Raw genomic sequence first — 21,060 nt, forward strand, 5'->3', positions numbered from 1 at the left:
CGGGAAACAAAAGCACTTGAGCTCTCTATCATTACTTTTCAAGTCCTACTCCAAAAATACTACATTACCCTTTCTCAAAGTCTTCCCTTACGTTTGGTTGTTGATATGACTCGACAAATACTTGGCTTCTTTTTGTATTTCCAGTCTTCATTGTAACACTTATATATATGAACTTGACAAGAAAGATACACTTTTTACAAATAATGAAGTAAAATTGTAACTCATTACAATCAAGTAAAATTCTAAAGTTCTTTATGTACGGTGCATCTTATCTGAAGGGAACACACTTTTTTGACCGTCGTGGTATGATTGTCGGGCCCTCTCCTCATTCCGCCCTTCCTATTGGATAGCTGCCTTCGGGCTTTGCCTGCCCTGGAAAGACTCTTCTTGAAAGCGAGTTCAGTGACTCTCTGGTGAGGGGCACGAACGGTATTACATAGTTGCAACGAAGATACTTTTTTTTTTCTCTTTCTCTTTTTTTAGGTCTTATCCAAAGGTAAAGGTCACATTGACATAGAATAATAAGGATTAGACCGCCCAGTGAGAAAGGCCCTGACCTTGCTAACCAAGTATCAAAAAGAAAGAGAGAGAAATCGGATATGAATAAGGAATAAGCAAGTCCCATTCAATAACCCATGCAACGATAGGAAATCCTTTTTTCTTAAAGAGCCAATGCCTTAAGACAGACCCTAGTAACACTTATAAAGGAACTAAGGGTTAATTTCACTGATGGTCACTCAATTATATTTCAATTTCACTAAAGTCACTCAACTATTTTTTGTCACTTAAAAGTAACTAAACTTTCACATTGTCACTTAAAAGTCATTTTGGCTCAAACCTCTACCATAAATATGACATGGCATAAAATTTAATGAGAAAAATCCAAATATAAATGTCACATAAGCTTAAATGGGCCATACCCACTTTAGATCCATTTCTTTCTTAATGTGATTTGACACATAACTCAAATGCTTTCAATTAAAAAAATTATTAAATTTTACATTAGTTTAAAATGATTATCCTATACTACAAAATTCTTGCCTTTTCTATTACATTGTGCCCATTTATAATTATTCTATACTAAAAAAATTCTTATCTTGTTTGTATGCCACATCCGAGTCGTTTTATAACTTTACTGAAGTTAAAATACTACTGTATCCAATTCACATAACATATTTATAATTTTCTAGTGAAATTAAATAGTATTGTATTCATCTTACATAACATATTAATGTATCATAAGCATACAATAATAATAACAATGCTAATAAAAGTCTATTTTCACAATGAACATGCAATTACAGACAACCTATTGCAATTGTTTATACAAAAGAAATATTGTATTTGTACGATAAAAACCCCACAAAAAAATCACAGACCTAATTTTATTAGGGGTGTTTTCCCCCCCTATTGAAACCCATTTGGGTTATGAGTCAAATCACATTAAGGGAGAAATGGATCTAAAGTGAGTATGGTCCATTTAAGCTTATGTGGCATTTATTTTTGAATTTTTCTCATTAAATTTTATGCCATGTCATATTTATGGTATGAGTTTGAGTCAAAATAACTTTTAAGTGACAAAAAATAGTTTAGTAACTTTAATGAAATTGAAACATAGTTGAGTGACCATCAGTGAAATTAACCCAGGGAACTAATCAATGTTGACAATATCAATCTAGCCCCGGGTTTCTTCACTAGAAATGATATCTTGTCCTAGTTGTATAGGTCTTTAAGACCATCTCCAACCCTAACACCAAATTTTACACCAAAATGGTGTAACACCAAATTTACTCCAACCATTACACCATTTTTTGTACCAAAAAAGAATATTTCTTCTCTCTTCTATATTATATTATTATCTTCTATTTAAATTTTATTTTTTATTTCCTTCAAATAAATTCTATCTTTTTTCTTTTTTCCATATTCATCATATATAATTCACATTCACCACTTATATAATCATTTATTACAAAATTATTTTAAAGGATAAATCATTTATTACAAAAACTAAACTTATGTTTTATGTTTTTTTAATGTATCCTCCCTTGATATACTTTAATTATAATGTATTTTTATTTTATGTATTGTTAATTTTGTTTTTAAATTTTAGTTTTCACTTTTCAATTTTAGCAACATTAGACATCTTACATTTGCATTTATCATTTTTAAATAATGGTTATATTTTTTTATACAATTATAATAATAATAAAATTAACTTAAAATTTTATATAAAGATAATATATACAAAAATTAATATATCAAAAAATAGGATATAAAATTAAAATTATAAAGATCTTAATATAAAAATTAATTATATACACAATATATGATAAATTAAAAGTCCAAAAAATTAAAAGAAGAATAAAATAATAATAAATTAAATTTGGTGTTGATGAATAGTGTTGCACCAAATTTGGTGCAACATTATCCATGCACTATAATGGTGCAAGATTTAGTGTTCTATTGGAGCAAAAAAATACCAAATTTTACACCAAATTTAGATTTGGTGCAAAAAATAGTGCACCCTTGGAGATGCCCTAACACCCTTTCCTACTACCTCCCACGTACTCTTAACACCATTGGCATAACACTAACCAAACGCTTAGCCTTGGACCTTTTTAGGCACAAAACATTGTCATTGTTGAATTTTTTTGTACATTTCCTAAGAAGTTTTACTAAGTGCTTATGAGAACATCATTTCGGACGTTGATAATCTCGTTCTAGTTAGGTGCCCTAATGGTCGCGCAACATAAAAGGACCTCGGCTCTAGTATTGAATGAAATGTCTAAAATGTTGAAAATCTAAAACCACCATTCATTCTTAGAGCCCGTTTGGATATAAGAATTTTTTCACTTTTTTTTTCCAAAATTTTTCACTTATTTCGAAATTAGTATTTGACCATAAAATTTTTAATTTTCACTTGAAGATTAATTTTGCAATTTTTCGAAAATTTGAAAAACTTCAAAAAGCTATTCTTCAAAATTTTCACTCAAATCACTCACAAAACTTAAAAAATAACCCAAAATTATATTCATGTCCAAACACAACTCTAATTTTCAAATACCATTTTCACTTGAATTTTTTTTTTTTTTGGAATTTTACAATTCTTATGTCCAAACGCCCACTTATATCACAATAATTATTTTGGAGGGGTAATTTCGTCAAAGAAACATTGATTGAAAATTGAAAACTCAAATACAGCTGGCGGGGTGAAGGGCAGCGGGGGAATTAAGGTAAAAAATTCAAAATTTAAGGGTACCCCTCAAAATATATTTGGATAGGTGAACTAATTCAGACAGCGCACCACCAAAAACGCGGAGCAAATCCAAATTAAGGCAATATATTTGAGTATAGTAGTAGTATTGCCTTAGTATTTTTTTCTCTTTAATTACAATTACAATTACAATTACAATTACTTAACGTGTGTGCAATTCTCTGTTCACACTTGTCATTTCTTCGTATATTAACACTGAGATGTATTGAAGATTTCCTTCTGATTTATTTCCCATTACAAGAATTCCTTAGTGTTCCTGCTTTAGAAGAAAAGTTAGAGATTTTATGTGCCACTTCTTGTTGCTGCAGTAAGAATCTGAAAGGACTCATCTTTGACTGAAGAGAAGGTATGCTTCTTTTTGGGTCACCCATTTGGCTATTTTGAGTTCTTGAATGAATATTTGATTTTTATAAGTCTCCTTTTAACTCTAAGAGCAAGATGACCCAAGTTTGTGTTTCTGTTTTATGTGTTTTGTTATAGAAAAGATTTAATTTGGATAGACCCGTATGTTACTTGGAAATCTTGGTATCAAATTGGGGCGCTTGTTTTTTTTTTCTGCTTAGAAAATGATTTTATTGGGGTTTTAAGCAGAAGCTTTCAGTTTGTCCAAATCTATAAGATTTGGTGGATTAAGTTCAGTATAGCCGGTGAATAATTTGAAGATAATAAAAATCTATAACAGAATGAAAAAAAATGTCTATCTTTGTTTTTCTTTAGAGCAGTCTAAGGGGCCGTTTGGCCTACAAATTTTTTTACTTTTTTTTTTAAATCAGCGTTTGGCCATGAAATCTTTGATTTTCACTTGAAGATGAATTTCATAATTTTTCGAAAATTTGAAAAACTCCAAAAGGTTGTTTTTTGAGTTTATCAAAATTTTCACTTCAAATGACTCACAAAAATTCAAAAGCAACCCAAACTTGTATTCATGTCCAAACACAACTCTAACTTTCTAATACCATTTTTACTTGAAATTTTTTTTCACTTTTTTTTTGGGTTTTTACGATTCTTATGTCCAAACGCCCACTAAATATTTAGCATGGTTCTCTTGGTTTCTTGGATGCAGGTAAGAGATGGGAAGAAGTCTTAGCCCAATACTTAGAAGACAACTGGAGAATTTGGATAAGGATGCTGAGAGTAGAAAATGTGCAATGAAAGCATTGAAGTCATATGTGAAAGAGCTAGATTCCAAGGCAATCCCTCTCTTTCTTGCTCAGGTTTCTGAAACTAAAGAATCCAATGCTTCATCCGGTGAATACACAATTTCACTCTATGAGGTACTTGCCCGTGTACATGGGCCGAAAATTGTTCCTCAAATTGATAACATCATGAGCACTATTATCAAGACCCTTACATCCAGTGCTGGTTCTTTTGCTCTTCACCAAGCTTGTTCAAAAGTTGTTCCAGCCATTGCGAGGTATGGTATGGACCCAACTACACCAGAGGAAAAGAAGAGATACATTATACACTCCCTCTCTAAGCCCCTTTCAGATTGTCTTCTCGGGAGTCAGGAGAGTTTATCTTCTGGAGCTGCTCTCTGCCTAAAGGCTCTTGTGGATTCTGATAATTGGCGTGTTGCTTCAAATGAGATGGTTCATGAGGTTTGTCAAAGAGTTGCCGGTGCTTTGGAGAAGCATACTCAAACCAATTCTCATATGGCTCTAGTCACTTCTTTAGCCAAACATAATAGCTTAATCATGGAAGCTTATGCAAGATTGTTGATACAGTCTGGATTACAAATTATAAATAGTAGCAGCGGCGAAGGAGTTTCTCAAAAAAGATTGTCTGCCATTCATATGGTCAACTCTTTGATGAAGCATTTGGATCAAAGAAGCATACAATCTGAGGTTAGAATGGTTATTGAGGAGATGGAAAAATGTCAATCTGATAAGATGCTTTATGTTAGAGGGGCTGCATTTGAAGCATTACAGACTGCAAAGAAAATATGCTCTGAGAAGGTTCCAAAATTTGAGAGAGATGTGGATTCAACGACTGGATCCAACTTTGACAGTAGAGGGAACATTATATGGAGCTCCGGTGACCAATCACCTTTAACTGCATCACCAGAATCACACACAGTTAACTCATTTGTTGACTATGAACCATTCATGGACTCCCCTCTTTCAATAAATCAGGGTAACGATAGAAGGAGTGTGAACCGAAAACTTTGGAGAAGGAGTGGAAATGGTGGTGTAGATGTGTCTCTAAAGGATGGCATCTTCTCAGAATTCACCCATGGAAATGGCGTCACACACTCTGAGGTTCATAACGATTTTGGAGATAACACTGCTGTGTTTGCTGGATTTTTGCCAGGATCTGCTCGAAATGGTTTTGTCAGAAGTGCTACTCCCAGTCCTCAGGTAAAACATGTTATTGACTACCGTTCTTTGCCTAGTTTATATAGTGTTATTTCTAACCAGCAAATAATTTCTGAAAATAGCGGGGAGCACTTTGGAGTTAAAAAGTACCTTGTGCATTTATAAAGTAGAGAAAATAACAATTCAGTTATTTGAGATGTAGAGCACATTAAAGGAATACACAGAATAGATGGGTTCCCTCTAGTGCATGTGCGACAAAACTAATTAAAGAGCAATCTTAGAAGTAAAATTTTTGATACATGATTTCTATGGTCTGTGCAAAGAACCAAATGGAGGTTGTAAAATATTCTAGAAGATGTCAACTGTTTTTGCTTTCTGTACTTTTTTTTTTTCAGAACAAGTGTGGCGTTTTGACTCAGGGAATAGTTCTGCATTAGTCATATGCTACATTTCTGATGGATAACTTTGGTTGGAAATTTATCAAGGAGATAGAGTTGCAACAATTATAATCTAATTTTTGTCATTATTCCACTAATAATATTATTTTATGAACTTTCATAATTCAAAATTTTGAAATTCATTTAATAGACCAAATTTAAACTGTGATGTGATGATTTTGTATCAAACAACTTGTCAATTGTACAATTTTTAACATTTTATCCCATGAATATTAAAAAGATACACAATTCAAATTGAACTTCTCAACTCTTTGCTCAGTCAATTGTCTCACATTATATGAGCTGGAGGGAGTAGTAAGTTGAAACTTGGTATAGTTCTGATAGGAAATATAAAACAACTGAAAAGAATAAACGACCAAGTTCATAATGCATTATTGATAGTTCAGATGACAGTTTGTTTGACAAAATTAAATGATACTGTGATTGTTCCAAAGAAGCATTGGATTTCTTTGAGCTTACTATGAAATGCATTATTTGAAATTGAGACCCTACTTTGGCGTGTTATCAGTAAATATCAAGATATGAAGTTGAAGATATGATGGTATTGTTCACATTGCTTGTTTTGTGCTTCAGAGGTCACGTTCTCATGTTAATGTCGAAAGTGTGAAGATCTTTGCGACGCCAAGAAAACTTATTCATCTCCTTCAGGATGCCAATGATGTGAACTCAGACTTTTCTGAGAGGAAAACCAGAAGGTTTAGGAGCCCTTCCTTGTGCAGATGTGAACGCAGTCCAGCAAGGTCCGAAGAAAATGGCCTCTTCAATCGTAAAAGATGCGAGGATAGAGATGGGACATTATCTAATGATGATAAACAATGCCATCTAAACTCAGAATCGGTATCTTCAACAGATAATGCTCAAGCTGATGGAGATTTGCAAGTATCTTCAGACGACGTTGCCCGAAATGGAACAGAATCGCAAGGTGTAATTCACTATAAAGGCTATACTTCTACTCGCATATTGTTTTTTGGTATCTTAGTTGTACTTTTGGCAGCCTTCATACTTTTGTTGTGGATAGGGGATAAAGACCAAAGCTACAATCTGGTTCCCACCTAGATATGTAGTTGGTCTTTTGTAATACATCCCACTCTTAGACAGTGGGTGCTAGATAGGACCTTCAGTATCTTAATTTTCTCATTTAGGATTAATGTACTTTGTTACAGAACTAGTATCCCATCATCCGAATTGATTATTCAGACGCTAATATGAAACTAATTGAAGGTTTGTTTTTGGAGAAAGATATTGTCATTTCATCATGCAGTTGTCAATAGGCATGATTCTTCAAATCTGTTTAATTTTCCAATAAAATTTGATTTCTATAGCTTGTTGAGTAAATTGATGAATGAAATTATATCTGCAAGTTGTAGCCAAGATAACGAGGAGGGAAAACACGGGCAACAGGAGAACAGAGCTCTCCTTCTAACAATCAAATGGTATTTCAAACCAATTGTATCTGCTTGGTTTAGGTGGTTTGTCTTGTGATGGTGTTGTCTTCCATCTGTTGATTTGTTTAGTCACTAATGAGAGCTCCATTCTGTGTGAAAATGAGTTCATCTGCTGGTTCAGAAATTCACATATTTGGGTTATGCAAACTTTGTTTACCTCTCCATTCACTCTGTGATTCTATGATTATTGGTCGAAGCAAAGCGGCTTGCCCAACACATATATATGAATATCTTCCATAACTTTCATGACTGGAGCCAGGACTCAGCATGTACACTTCTTTGAACCCGTCCCGTCCTACTACCACTGAGTTTCTTCTTCCCTGTTGATGAGTAATTATCAAATGTCAAGAATAAATTAGCAGCTATATCGCTTAATGCCCATAAAGAAAGACACTTTACCCGATCAATGAGTGTGAAGTTCCTGGGTGCACTTTGATAAATTTTGCTCATTTCCTCAGTCAAATGCTTGTAGTTGTCAGTTTCTTCACCCTCCAACTCTTGTTCTGTTTCTCTTGCAATTGTCTCATTTGTACTCCAGCTGGAGAATATTCCCCCAATTGATTTAGGATCCCAAAATCTTTTAGAAACCTGATTCTTTTTCTTCCCAAAGCCAGGAGGAAGGATGCTGAAGTTAGCCAAAAATGGAGGCTTGTTGAAGAAATCTGAACCTTCCAATCCGACTGCATAACTGGCTTCTGGTGTGCTTACTGTAAGATGGCTAAGAACTGAACCCATCATTCGGAGCCGTGACTTACCTAAATTAAAGACTTTAATCTCTGAAGTTAAAACATCTTGTTGCAAAGTAACCATATACTTAGCTTCAATCTTTCCATCTGAACTTGTACAAATCAATTCCACCTGCAATTCCAACTCGGACGTGTAAGTGTAACCACAAATGAAAGAGAGCTAATCTAATAGTAGGATCCAAAGGTACCTGAATAGATTCTTGAGGATCACCTTTAACTTGATGAAGAGCCCAAGAACTTGGAGACCATGAAAGACCATGATCGTTGTCGCAAATGCAGGCTAGTGAAACTCCTCCTTCAATGACTGGTGAACCATTCTGTCCTTGTGAGACAGTGGTATGCAACAACTCCAATGTGCCTCCATGCCACATTTGAGCTTTGTATGATGTGATCAAACCACTTGGAAGCATCAAGTTAGCTATACTTCCGTTCTCCAATGCCATGCGGACAACACAGCTGTCATTAACTCTTGTGAAGGTAACTCCATGTCCACTGAACTCACTTTCCAAGTATTCCGTGTCGATGGGTGGGTATGAGATGGAAGCTACCCCTGGCAATTGAATATTTCTTGTTAAGCTAGTGTACTGGAGGGGACTGCAGAGATGTGGAGGAAATATGGATTTGCTCACTGATCTAGAAATTGGAGAAGCTGAGATTATATTTGGAGAGAGGAGACAAGTGTTAATGGTAGCCATGCCAGAAGAAGAAGAAAGAATGGGGTGAGGTGTTTTTGAAGACGACTGAGTTTTATTATCCTTGTTCCATGATATGATATTTCACAATAACTTTTGGTTGGCTAAGGTTGAACATTTGAAAGAGTGTGTGGATTATGCTCCCTTTTTTATATGATATTTTGGGTGGTGGTCCTAACTTTGTTCTTTCATTTTTCTCTTTTCAGGATAGGATTTATTTATGGATGTAAATTGCGATTCTATTAACATGTCTAAGCTTATCTTTCTAATTGCTGCAGTTTAAAGAATGTATCTCTAGCTCACCCATTTTCTGCTTGTTAACGATCATTTGCTTGGAAGGATTTAACTGTTAAAAGCAAGGAAACGAACATTTGATATTGCATAATATTGATAACAACAGTTAGGCTTTAGGAGGAGGATACAAAAAGGGAATTTTCAATTATATTCAACTAAGTACATTTGATATTTGCATAATATTGGAGTTTCTTGATAAAGAAATCAAGAGGTACATAAAGCTTGTAAAAAGAAAATATGTACTCCAGTTTCAAACTATAAATTATCATGCTCAATTACTTGTGCTCCTCTCCACTCTTCACCAGGATTCACAACAAGAGGAACCAACATTGAAGCAGGGCCCGTGCAGATAAAGTATTCCTTCCCATACTTGTCCGAAAATGAACCCGGACTTGATAGGTAAATATCTTCAAACCCCATACGTATTATCCTGAAGAAGAGCTCACGGCCCTGGGAAAAAACAAAAATGTTATAAAGCGCGCCATTAATAGTAGAAACAGCAAGCATGATAATCCACTAGTCTTTTGTTTTGAATGTGATATACCTGATCAATTGTTTCATATTTTGAAGGTATTGAATTATAAAATTCCTTTGCTCTTTCTTCTGGTGGAACACTGTAAAGTCTACTGAGCTTGTGCTTCAATACAGTGATGGGAACATCTTGAGCAGACCATATTCCCGGCTTCAATTCTGGCTCCCAACCAAACGAGAATAAACCAGGCTCCTCAGTTTTCATAGCTTCCCCTGGAGATAAAATTTCAAAGGGAGAAGACAAAGGAGGATGTGCGCAATAAGTGCAGCTGCGGAGTCCTTGTATTCCTGTACCCCCTCTTGTCTTAGACTTCAAATGGCTTAGTATAGCACTCGTTAACTTGACAGGTTTGCGGCCATTGTTCTTCACTATAACTGCTGTTGCCATGCTCAGTGGATAGAGTGACACCACATAGTTAATATCGAGACTCCCTCTGCTGCAGCTCAATTCAACCTGAAATTTTTAGTACATAGTGTCTGTCACAGTTATACAGATGCATCCCCTTTTTGAGAACAACAACAACAACAACAACAAGAAGCCCAGTATTTTCCCACAAGTGGGGTCTGGGGAGGGTGGGATGTATGCAGCCTTACCCCTATCCTAGAAGGACAGAAAGGCTATTTTCGATAGACGCTCGGCTGGAGAACCGATGACATAAGTAATGACAACAAGATATCAAGAAGGAATAACAATAAGATAAAAATGCTGAAGCCAAGAAAGCAGTTGAACGCTAGGTAATAATAGCAATCTATGAATAAAAGGATATCATACTAGCATTAATGCCAGCGAACTGGGAAAGACAAAGTGATACGCTCGACTACCTACTAGCCTTCTACCCTAATCCTTGACCTCCACACCCTCTTATCTAGAGCCATGTCCTCAGTCAACTCTAGCGGGGAATGTCACGCCTAATAACCTCGCCCCAAGACTTCTTAGGCCTACCTCTACCCCTCCTGATACCCACTGACGCTAACCTCTCGCACCTTCGGACTGGGGCTTCTATACAACATCCCCTTTTTGAGAAATTAAGAAAAATAGCATTTAAACAAGAAAGATAGTATTTCTTTGTGAAAGGGAAAGCTACTTTCTGAACACAACATATTCTCATAGCTAATGGCAAGATTTGGTTTGCCTTTTCCAAATTCAAGAAAGTTAAATTGATATCATGGTGCTTATCCTACCAACATATATTGCAATGATCATTCAGTCAAGAAACAATTGGTTGAAACAGTAGTGAAAACTGAGTAGTAACTGACCTGGAGAGCATCAATAGAGTCAGAATCAACATCTGTGACAGTCCACTCAGAAGAAGCTTTGGCTGTTGTTGTTGACAATTTATTAGGCTCCAAGATTTCATTGATTACCAGAGCAATGCCACCTCTAGAATTAGAAGAAAAAGAGGAAGGAGGAGGAGGAAGGGTGTAAAGGACTTCCTCAAAACCATCATCTTTCCAATAAACTTTAGGCTTGTAAGAAGTTATATGGGCATTGGGTATCTGTAGCTTCACTGAGCTTCCATTTCTAACACTCAGCTCAACTGTCCCTTCAGACTCACTAAATTTTATGCCTTTACGACCGAATTTCTGTTCAAGACTTTCTGTAGTTGTGGTGTTGGCTGCAGTTGAAGCTTTAGTTACATTGAGCTTAGGTAAAGAAAGAGATAAAAGAGCTCCAGCCATTCTTAACCACCAACAAGAGAAACAAAGAGAGAGTTTATGGGAGCTTAGCTTCCACAAACACAGAGAGCAGTGAGTGCATAGTGGCTAAGGCCTATCTCCACCTCCTCCTTTCTTTCTCCAAAAACTTACTTTGGCACATTCTGGTACAGTGACCACTAAGCCCAAATAAGACATTTTCCTACCCTTGTTTTTTTCCATACGCTTTATTAACAAATTGTTCATTCCACCTATTTATTAAAAAAATATACTAGTACAATACTTTCAATGACCAAGACTTTCCAAAAATTGTACCTTTATAGATTCACCTAAAATAGATCATATTGCAAATAACCAAAGAGTTTCCACCAAGTAAAATGTATTCCCTGGTTTAATTTTTGTGTAACGCTGTTTGACAAAGCTTTGTACACTGCATAAGCTGAACATAGGAATGTGAATTGGAGGTATTTTCTATTTCTCTTTTTCCTAGGGAAAGTTCAATGCGTAGAACCATAATTTGAAGGTCGCTATTGGTTGCCTCTCCATCTTGTATCACTAAAGTACATGGTTGAAATTTCACCAAAAAGTTAAAAGAAAATTGAAGAAACGATGTAACTAGGTCCCAACTATGCAACTTTACCCATGAATTAATAGCACATCTACTAGTCGTAAATACAATTAATCTCGCTAATTGAAAAGTTATACTATTGACTTCCTTTAACTTAAGGTCAAGTGGTACTGTCATTTTTACACCTTTCTTTTTTCGTTTTCTTGTACAAGTGTTTGGATATAACTGTCATGTCTTGCTAGTATGACAATGGCTACCATCATAAATAGTTATGTTTACAAAATTTCAGTAAACATAGTAATTGATTTCGGATAGTTAAGATGACTGATCATTAGTACATTGGACCAATAAGGCGTTAGACCATATCCAATCATCTTTAAATCAACACCGCTGACAAAATATTAGTAATACGGTAATTATAACTCAATTAACTTCAAATGTTTTCTAACCAAATGGTTCACTGATTTTGAAGTTTCAAGTGGTTTTCTTAACCAAAATTTAGTATAGAAATGACACACTGGAGCAACTGTCACAGATGATTCATATAATAAACCTCTATTAGATTGAGAGGTTATCAACTGATTGACAAAATGTCATAAGGATTTCCCATCTCTATGTTGGTTAATAAAATGCTAGTCTGTCAAGAGCTTTTCTTATTGATGTCGATATTACCTAAACATGCCCAGTTAACATGCCCAGTCTGTCATGAATGCGTATCCATAGTTGCAAATCAATAAAAAAACCTTGACTCGCTCATCATAACAAGAACACATGAAGAAAACCTCAACAAATTTAACAAAAAAAGAGGGAAATACAAGATCGTTTAATAAAAGCTCAGTCTAGGCCAAAAACTAAGAAACCAAATAAAAGATCAAGAAGATATGAAGTCCACTAAGTAATTGCAATTCTCAAAGGAATCCAAGCTTCTAGCTGCCAATAAAGAAAGTTTTGAGCTACTTGTTTTATTACCATCCTAGTAAAAGAAAACATATTGCATGTGACAAAAAACAAAACCTTCTGCTATGCTAATGACATCCGGTAAAAGGCTTCGCATAAACCCAAGTAAAGGAACGAGCCCACGAAAAGAGAAAAGTAAAAGAAAACACTCAGCAAGCACTTCCAGTTCCATTCAATAAGACTTCATTGTCTTTAACATTTAGTTGATCTTTGGAAGCTGTGGTTGATCTTATTTCTTCAGATGGCTTCAGTTCCCCATCTTCAGATCTGGGTAGACCAGCGGAACCCCCAGATGAAGCAGGTATTTTTGACCATTCTTTATCTACTGGCCTATCTTGCTCAGTTATTTGGGTCAAAGCAGCAGATTGATTGACATTTCCAACCTGAAACATCAAAGACAATCACTAACCCAAAATTAACCGTGTCGAAGAAATGACATGCAGTAATTACCTAAATAAAAGAATATTTGCAACTTTTACATTGGTGTAATGCATCAAAATGAGGTAGTCACAATATCTTGGACCAAGAACTGAAGCAGTGTAACGCTTGGCAGGGGAGGTCAGGGGTTTATGACAGCTCTATGTCTGTCAATCGACTGCTGATGGTGCAGGGAGGATATGGATGAGACAGGAGGACTATAATGGTATATTCACAATATGATCCTTTTACAAGATTTTGTTGGAAAGAACAAGAAGGTAAAGCAATCTGGACCACGGAGTGCCCAATAAAGTGGCTTCTCCACGTCCTTTTTTGATTGGCCAGCTGCATGGAACTCTTAACCGTTAAAATCCCAAGAGAAAAGACAAATTGACATCGGCTGGTGCAATGTGTATCATACTAGTACTAGGAATAAGTGGGACACTTGGTCACAACGGATGACATGGGATTTGATGGTGAACATGCTGAAAAATTTGGTGATGGGACATAGAACAAGCAGGATCATCACTCGTGTTTTTTCGACAATCGGCAGATCATTAGATGTGGTATATACTGCTTTCACTGATATTGAGATGGTCTGCAATTTTTGGTGTAATTTTGGAGCAAATAGGATTTAAAATCTATAAAAATGATTAGATGGAAACTAAACTTCTTGCATAGTACTCGTATAGTTCTTGAATCCCAGGGGTTGTTCCCCTAGGATCAACAGCACTGGCTTGTCAAAAAAAGTCAGGTATTGTATCAATGGATGCAAAGTAATGAAATTCGACTTTTGCCTGATAAAAAAGGTCAGGTATGGTATCAACACAGTGCAAACTATCCCAACCAGTCCACCTACATCTATAACACAGTTCAGTAACTTGGATTCTGAATAAAATATGCATGGACATAACTAGAGTTTGGTGGTTTCAAACCAACACCAGAGAATCAAAACTATAAATCCAAAACAAAGCAACTTGTTTATAGCGCCGTCCTCCCTCGAGTTATATATATATATAATATTTATTTATATAACAAATTTTCTAATTTTACATGGACATAATACAAATTTGGCAAGTTTAAACAAATATCAGAGATTCAAATATATTTTAAATGGGCATTCATGTAACTCCAGACCAAAGCAACTATGTGAAAATCCCCATGCTCCCTCTAGCAAGTTCCCAGCCTCCTGGCCACTCAATCACCCTCCTCTCTCTTCATCTTAAAGTAGAATCTCCTGAAATCATGCAATTCATCACACACATACCCTATCCACTGGACCCTGGAGGTGTTTCAACTTATTATTTTCGGATGAGCAATCGTCATTTCACCACAGTTCCTATCTATGTGAAACTTTACATACCTGTAAGTATTGGGATAGGAAATGTATGTGCGTGTGTATAAGGGTTGGAGAAATATTATCTTTTTAAATAAGTTGGTGAAATATTACCATTTAATATTGTGGTTATTGGATTGATTAACTATGCACCATGGAACTTTTATGGAAAATCGGTCACAACTCTTTTTTTTTTTAAAGACAAGGTTAAGGTAATGTTTACAACTCTATTTTAGATCCAACAGAAAACAGCTGTTGTGTTGCCAACCCTAATCTAACTATTTACAAACTATAATCAGCACAATCAGGTCTGGTTTAGTCCTCTGGACAAGATCTGCAGATACTATACAACAAGACTATAAATAATTTGACTAGTCTCGGAACAATTAAGTGACAAGATAAGGACAACTCCATCAGTAAAGATAATGTGGGTTAATTTAAAGGCTTAGGACAAATCTTCAAATTAAAAAGAAAATGAAAAAAAGGACAAATGGTAAGGTTTGCAGGGAATGAATCGTGGAACATTAAATTGGGAATTTTTTGTTGCAAGCAATCAAATCCTCTTTTTGATATCCTCTCATCAAACACCAAGCAAGCATAGGCCAGTGTTGGGACAGATTTTCTTTACAGCCAAGAGCTGTTTTTAGGTGAAAACAACAAACTTAACTGAGATAGAAGCTATCCAAACACAATTAGTTTCCCAAAGTGTCCCATAAATCTGGAAAGTCTTTCCAGAAGCATTTCAAAAAGAATGTTCAAGTACCCTCTGAGCAGCTTAATGCATTTTTATCTCTACCAATCGTTGAATCAAGCAGCTATGCAACAAATAAAACGAACAACAAAAGAAGATAAATCAAGTCTAAAGAAAAAGATCAATATACCTGCTTATTCAGTTGACGCTGTTTAGCTTTCTTCTCTTGCATTATCTTCTGACGCCCCTCATAGAAATCAAAGTCATCTAGAATGCATGTCTTGCTGGAATGTGTCTTGAATATTTTAAGTATTTGAAAACCCAGCTCAGATTTTACCTGCAGCATCGGAAGATATCAAAAATTCAGCCAGAGAAGCATAGATTAGAAATTTGCAGCACATGGGACTATCACACACCTCCTGAGTATCTCGGCTGTTGGTTACAGGTTTATTTTCATTGTTTTCCAATGTAATGTGCCTCAAAGTGCTATTAGGAACATCTTTCACAATATGCCACTTCACTGGAAAGCAACCATTCCACTTGTCCTGCTGCCAATACTCAACAGTTTTATCAAAGTCAACTGGACCAATCATCTCTGCAAGACCAACAAACTGCCCACTTGCATTGACCTGTAAAACACCACAAAGGAAACTAACTAATACTCCCAAAGGTTACCACTAGATGGACTTGCCTATTTGCAAAGGTGCAAAGATGATACTTACAGAAAACAGCAGAAAAACCGGACATCCCCCAGACTTCTCCTCAGCTTCTCTGTAAGCTGCATCTAGTTTCTTGTTACCATTGGGTGTGCTTGCCCATACACCGTATTTAATGCTTTTGTGAATGTCATCCTCGCTGTATGATTTAATGACAAAGAACTTTGCATCTGTGTATGTTTCAGGGAAATCATCTTTGTTGTACTGCTCCCTATCTGGGAAAAGGGGTAGATTATCCTCATCACAGTTGCCTTTTAGTGGAAGACTCTGCCCCTTAACTGCTAAGGATATAGGTTCAGAATCCTTCTGGTCCTTGAAACCCTTTCCCCTGGGTCCTCTGTTCAACTCATTCAACCCATCAGCGCTTTCATTGCTGTTGATAAATAAACCATTACCACGGCCACGAGGTCTATACTTGTAATCAGCAACCAACCAATCACGACCACCAGTCCTAAGATCATAAATACTAGGTGAAAATTCTAAACCACTTCTAAACGCGTTTCCGTATTGACCATACATCCGATTGTTAGGATACATCTGATTCATATATCCTCCCATTGCAGATGACGCTCTTGGATGCTGCATACCCTGTTGCATAAAAGGATAGAATAAGGCGAAGAGAAGGACGTATCCAGGTCTACTGAATGCTCCATTTCCCAAATCATAAACACCATTGGTAAATTAAATCCAGTTAATAATGCCAAAAGAAAAGGAAAGGGAAGCAGATCCACAAGTTGAAAATTCTGGAGAGCAGCATGTTTAGCCACCATAAAACAGGTGGGAAAAAGATGAATAAGAAGTACTGAATATCAAGGACACACAGCAATCAAGTGGTGCAAATGACAAGCACCTTAAGGAATACCTACCACTGAATGTGGAAGAGGACGCAGATTTTGAGTACCTCCAGAAGAGAAATTGCTCCCATGAGGAACTGCTGAAGAGACCCAAGGACTTACTGCATCAACAGATTTGTGATGATAAAAAACATAGAAGCTTCAAGGATATATCTAACAAACTAATTCCTTGAACCAAATCTCTTCCTTATAATCCGAGAAAAGGGATACCTGATGGTATGCCTCCCCAACCATAGGAATCAGAGGATTTCACAGAAGAATTCTGGTAAGTTGGTCTTACAGACTTTGACGTATTGGTTCGATGAGTCACGGTACTTCCTACACGACTCTGATTTGCTTTGGTTGATTCAGCTGGAAATTGCACTTGGTCAGGTGCGACAGAGGGTGAAACCACTGTCTGGGAAGTGTTACCTTGGTTGGAAGGGTAAGATCCACTGGTCGAAGAAGCAGACTGAAAATAAGACGATGGGTATTGGTATTGCTGAGGGCCATAGAGCTGCCTATCATGTCCAACATGCGAACCCGATGGGGAGTATGTCCCATATGGTGCATAACCATACCCATGTTGATAGTCACCGAACATGCCCTGTTATCAGCCACCAGGCCCGGAGAGAATCAAAAGCTATCCTCAAGTATAAGACTAATAAACAAGATCACAAGAATAATAACAAACAACATGAGGCCCACAGGGCCTAGCTCAAGTGGCAAAGGGTGGTGGATTTGTGTCTTAGGTCACAGGTTCAAGCCCCCACACAATGCAAAGCAAAGCCCGGTATTTAAGTGGAGAAGGGTAGAGGGGCGGGCCCATTATCCACCGAGTTTCGAAGACTGCGGTTGGTCCAAAGGATCGGCCCCCAGGGCCTAGCTCAAGTGGCAAAGGGTGGTGGATTTGTGTCTTAGGTCGCAGGTTCAAGCCCCCACACCATGCAAAGCAAAGCCCGGTATTTAAGTGGAGAAGGGTAGAGGGGTGGGCCCATTATCCACCGAGTTTCGAAGACTGCGGTTGGTCCAAAGGATCGGCCCCAGACGGATTTCTCGGTCATAAAAAAAAAATAACAAAAAATAAATAAAACAACATGAGGTCAAACAACTTCCAGTTATAGAGAAGAGAAGGATAAAGGGGATTAAAAAAAAGGGGGGATGGGGAGATATGTCATCAGGACAAGTCCCAGCACCAACTCTTCTTGGTTAAAAGATCACAAATCACAATGAAATTCTAGAAATCAATTTCGAGGCAAAATTCTATAAATGGAAAATAAACAAATAAAAAAAGGAAACATAATTAATTTTAAAAAAAAAAATTACTTGAGGCATTTCAACTCCATCGGCGCTTGCAAGTCCATCCCACTCATTGCCTGATGATCCATCATAACCTGTATTTAAAACCATATCACAGGAGGATGAGCAGGCAGAAGCTTTATTGATAGAATGAAATATATACCATCAAAAGGTACACTATGCAACTGACCAAGTAAAAGACCTTCTTGACCTTCAATCCTAATGCTACCTAGATAATTCAGAATTGCCTAGCAGCTTATCCATACAAACAACTGTATATCATGTAATTTAGCTGAATGTCCAATGACGAATCAAAATAATGGGCAACACAACATGCTGTTAAGCATTTTATCAATTGATAAACAACACTCTCTATACAGTCTGGTGTTTGTTACCTCCATAATAGTATGTTGAAGAAGGGTATGTAGGAGATGTGTATCCGTTTGGGCTGTAAAACATGCTTGGCCCTGTGAAATCCTGATTGAAGGGGCTTATTGGTCTCTCAAATGGCTTGTTCATTCCATTCGCCATGGTGCCAGGTTCAACAGGTGCATATTGAACAGATGAAACCTTTTTATCAAGAAAGAGGGATTGACAGTAAAGGGAGTTAATTTTTAACTCAACCAAGACATCCTATGTTGTCAAACATTAATGAAAAAATACAGCAAAGATGCCAAAATTTTCATTTAGTGGCATGCATTGGAAAGTCAAAATTAATCTCAAGATTTAAAGCAACAACCAGTACCTGCTTTGTTGAGTCACGAGCTTGAAGGGACTTATTCTCGGAATCCAAATGCAAGTCCTGTAGCAAATCTGCTGTTTCTTAAGCAATGTGAATTAAGGAGACAAAAAAACATGTCATAAACCCAGGTCCGCCGGACATCTTATTTAAGCATCTCATCCATTTAGAGTTTTGATGCCATAAATTCGTCTAATACATAACTTACATACTAGATATATTCCACAAGCATGTCAAACGTCATTAATATATACCCCTTCTGTTCCACTCTATGTGACAGCACCTTTTTCTCAATTACTTTTTAAACAGTTTGAATGTTAACTATGTGAACTAAAATATTTTTACATAGTTTCTAAGTATGTAAATTTTATTTCAAAATACTTGAAGATTCTATGTCTGCTTAGTCCGAATCATGCCATTCCAAAAATCCAACTAAAGTTCTTTTAGAAAAATTAAAAGTGACCCAATAACAACCCACAAGCAGGGCAGAGGATGGTTCTTCAAGCATATCATTGCACTAATAAAAACAACAATTGCGCAATTAATTCCATAAGCATCAATTTTTCTTTTTTAATTTCAGCACTCCCCAAACAGCCATGAAATTAAGAAACAGAAAGAAAAGATAAAGTAAGAAATTACAGAAATTCGGTAGTCAAACAGGGAGCATAAACCCTAGTAAAAAACACACAAAACCAGTATTAAAGAGAGAGAGAGAGAGAGAGAACAGAAGCGTAATAAAAATAAAAACTTACAATTTAAGGAAACCCCAGATGAGAAAATAATTAAAAGAAATGAATAAAGAGAAAGAGAGAAAGAAAAGGATACGATCTGAGGAAGGAACAACAGCCGCCATAGGCAAAAGATCGACCAAAACACCTGAGAAGTGAGGCCTAATTATACGTTATTTATCAAAATGTGACTTGACTGTAAATACTACCCCAAAATGAAGAAAAGTAGCAGTACTTACTGAGAGATAAATGAGAGAGAGGGAAGACTTGGGGAAGGGGTTAGTTAGCCGCACAGGAGCCAAAAGGAGAAACAGATGCTATTTTGTGTTTCGGTTTCGGCCTTCTCAGACTCAGACTCAGACTCAGACTCAGAGGGGAAAGTGAAAAATTTCTTCACGTAAACTATTGTGATTCAAATAGCTCCACGGCTCTTTCTCCCAAACCGGAAACTTTTTTCCTTTTCTCCCTTTTCTTATTTTATTACTATATATATATATATATACTTGCCACCATTTTTTATTATTTGGGTGTTTGATAGTATGAAGCAAAATGTTTTCGCAAATTATAAGTAAATTTTATTTATTTTTAACGTTTGATAAGTGAATGAAAGATATTATTTTAAAAATATTTATATATAATTAGGCAAATATTATGGTGTAAAATTGAGGCAGTAGAGTGGTGGGGATGGTTGGGGTTGGGTGAATATTAAAATCTTTTAAATTGCACGATTGAAGTTCAATAAGTGCCCTTCGATTGATCTTTATATTAGATTTTTTAGTTATATTGGATTTCATTCCATCCTAATTCGATCGTTTATTAAGTAGTTTTACGAAACAGTAAGAATTACATATACAAATGTGTATACGGTTAAAATCGGGCCTATCCGATTTTACTATTTGATCGAGACTGGAAAATTGCATCGAAGATCAACCTCGTAGTGGATCAGACCAGAGCACGAAGATAAGGTATCAAGTTCGAGAATTGAGAGCCTCGTAGTGGATCAGACCAGAGCACGAAGATAAGGTATCGAGTTCGAGAATTGAGAGCCTCGTAGTGGATCAGACCAGAGCACAAAGATAAGGTATCGAGTTCGAGAATTGAAGTGCCTGTCGAGATCGAGGGCAGCAGCGGTCGAGACCAAATATGGCAGACATTGAGCAAAGCGCAATAACGGAAAAGTGAGATATCCGTGTTCGGTCGAAGATCACTACGAAAATCCCGGAACATATCAAATCAAGGGCGATTGTTTAGGCTAATCATGGAATTTACTTCCGTAATTAGAATTGTACTATAGATAGGATTCCTCTACTATATAAAAAGAGTTCTAATCATTTTGTAAAGGACTTACACTCTGAGATATCAAAG

The 21,060-nt window shown here is 36.4% G+C and overlaps 4 protein-coding genes across 6 annotated transcripts; 1 reads left to right on the top strand and 3 right to left on the bottom strand.

The window, feature by feature from the left end:
• Positions 1-3,447: 3,447 nt before the first annotated feature.
• LOC104243911 (protein SINE1) lies at positions 3,448-7,285 on the top strand. The gene is made up of 3 exons (XM_009799185.2): positions 3,448-3,620; positions 4,338-5,631; positions 6,621-7,285. Exons 2-3 carry the CDS (start codon positions 4,345-4,347, stop codon positions 7,101-7,103), a joined length of 1,770 nt encoding a protein of 589 aa, XP_009797487.1. The 5' UTR covers positions 3,448-3,620; positions 4,338-4,344; the 3' UTR covers positions 7,104-7,285.
• Positions 7,286-7,342: 57 nt separating this feature from the next.
• LOC104243909 (protein NDH-DEPENDENT CYCLIC ELECTRON FLOW 5) lies at positions 7,343-9,022 on the bottom strand. The gene is made up of 3 exons (XM_009799184.2): positions 8,427-9,022; positions 7,892-8,350; positions 7,343-7,812 (listed from the first exon to the last, which is right to left on the bottom strand). The coding sequence occupies exons 1-3, from the start codon at positions 8,931-8,933 to the stop codon at positions 7,618-7,620; spliced, it is 1,161 nt and encodes a 386-aa protein (XP_009797486.1). The 5' UTR covers positions 8,934-9,022; the 3' UTR covers positions 7,343-7,617.
• A 327-nt stretch (positions 9,023-9,349) lies between these two features.
• Positions 9,350-11,572, bottom strand: LOC104243908 (photosynthetic NDH subunit of subcomplex B 2, chloroplastic). Its single transcript, XM_009799183.2, has 3 exons — positions 11,013-11,572; positions 9,769-10,209; positions 9,350-9,674 (listed from the first exon to the last, which is right to left on the bottom strand). The coding sequence occupies exons 1-3, from the start codon at positions 11,433-11,435 to the stop codon at positions 9,480-9,482; spliced, it is 1,059 nt and encodes a 352-aa protein (XP_009797485.1). The 5' UTR covers positions 11,436-11,572; the 3' UTR covers positions 9,350-9,479.
• Positions 11,573-12,751: 1,179 nt separating this feature from the next.
• LOC104243907 (YTH domain-containing protein ECT4-like) lies at positions 12,752-20,145 on the bottom strand. Of its 3 annotated transcripts, none has more exons than XM_009799180.2 (11): positions 19,935-20,145; positions 19,793-19,843; positions 18,974-19,050; positions 18,624-18,798; positions 18,256-18,323; positions 17,161-17,536; positions 16,963-17,051; positions 16,103-16,684; positions 15,797-16,009; positions 15,571-15,717; positions 12,752-13,319 (listed from the first exon to the last, which is right to left on the bottom strand). In XM_009799180.2, exons 2-11 carry the CDS (start codon positions 19,818-19,820, stop codon positions 13,086-13,088), a joined length of 1,989 nt encoding a protein of 662 aa, XP_009797482.1. In that variant the 5' UTR covers positions 19,821-19,843; positions 19,935-20,145; the 3' UTR covers positions 12,752-13,085. The 3 variants fall into 3 exon arrangements, with proteins under 3 accessions (XP_009797482.1, XP_009797481.1, XP_070026829.1); XM_009799179.2 differs by having other exon boundaries at positions 19,793-19,857; positions 19,935-20,068; XM_070170728.1 differs by lacking the exons at positions 16,963-17,051; positions 17,161-17,536 and having other exon boundaries at positions 19,935-20,061.
• Positions 20,146-21,060: the final 915 nt, after the last annotated feature.

Source organism: Nicotiana sylvestris, chromosome 3, assembly GCF_000393655.2.
Source record: "Nicotiana sylvestris chromosome 3, ASM39365v2, whole genome shotgun sequence".
NCBI classification, from domain to species: Eukaryota; Viridiplantae; Streptophyta; class Magnoliopsida; order Solanales; family Solanaceae; genus Nicotiana; species Nicotiana sylvestris.

Bases quoted from the DNA above. Each gene is read 5' to 3' on its own strand.
- LOC104243911 (XM_009799185.2), top strand. From the start codon at position 4,345: ATGGGAAGAAGTCTTAGCCCAATACTTAGAAGACAACTGGAGAATTTG. The intron at 5,632-6,620 runs GTAAAACATGTT...TTTGTGCTTCAG, and splicing joins GTGCTACTCCCAGTCCTCAG to AGGTCACGTTCTCATGTTAA.
- LOC104243909 (XM_009799184.2), bottom strand. From the start codon at position 8,933: ATGGCTACCATTAACACTTGTCTCCTCTCTCCAAATATAATCTCAGCT. The intron at 8,351-8,426 runs GTACCTTTGGAT...TTGGAATTGCAG, and splicing joins ATCCTCAAGAATCTATTCAG to GTGGAATTGATTTGTACAAG. The intron at 7,813-7,891 runs GTAAAGTGTCTT...ACTCATCAACAG, and splicing joins ACTTCACACTCATTGATCGG to GGAAGAAGAAACTCAGTGGT.
- LOC104243908 (XM_009799183.2), bottom strand. From the start codon at position 11,435: ATGGCTGGAGCTCTTTTATCTCTTTCTTTACCTAAGCTCAATGTAACT. The intron at 10,210-11,012 runs GTCAGTTACTAC...TAAAAATTTCAG, and splicing joins ACTCTATTGATGCTCTCCAG to GTTGAATTGAGCTGCAGCAG. The intron at 9,675-9,768 runs GTATATCACATT...GTTTTTTCCCAG, and splicing joins AATATGAAACAATTGATCAG to GGCCGTGAGCTCTTCTTCAG.
- LOC104243907 (XM_009799180.2), bottom strand. From the start codon at position 19,820: ATGGCGGCTGTTGTTCCTTCCTCAGATC. The intron at 16,685-16,962 runs GTAGGTATTCCT...TTTATGCAACAG, and splicing joins GTCCTCTTCCACATTCAGTG to GGTATGCAGCATCCAAGAGC. The intron at 15,718-15,796 runs GTGTGTGATAGT...CCGATGCTGCAG, and splicing joins ACAGCCGAGATACTCAGGAG to GTAAAATCTGAGCTGGGTTT.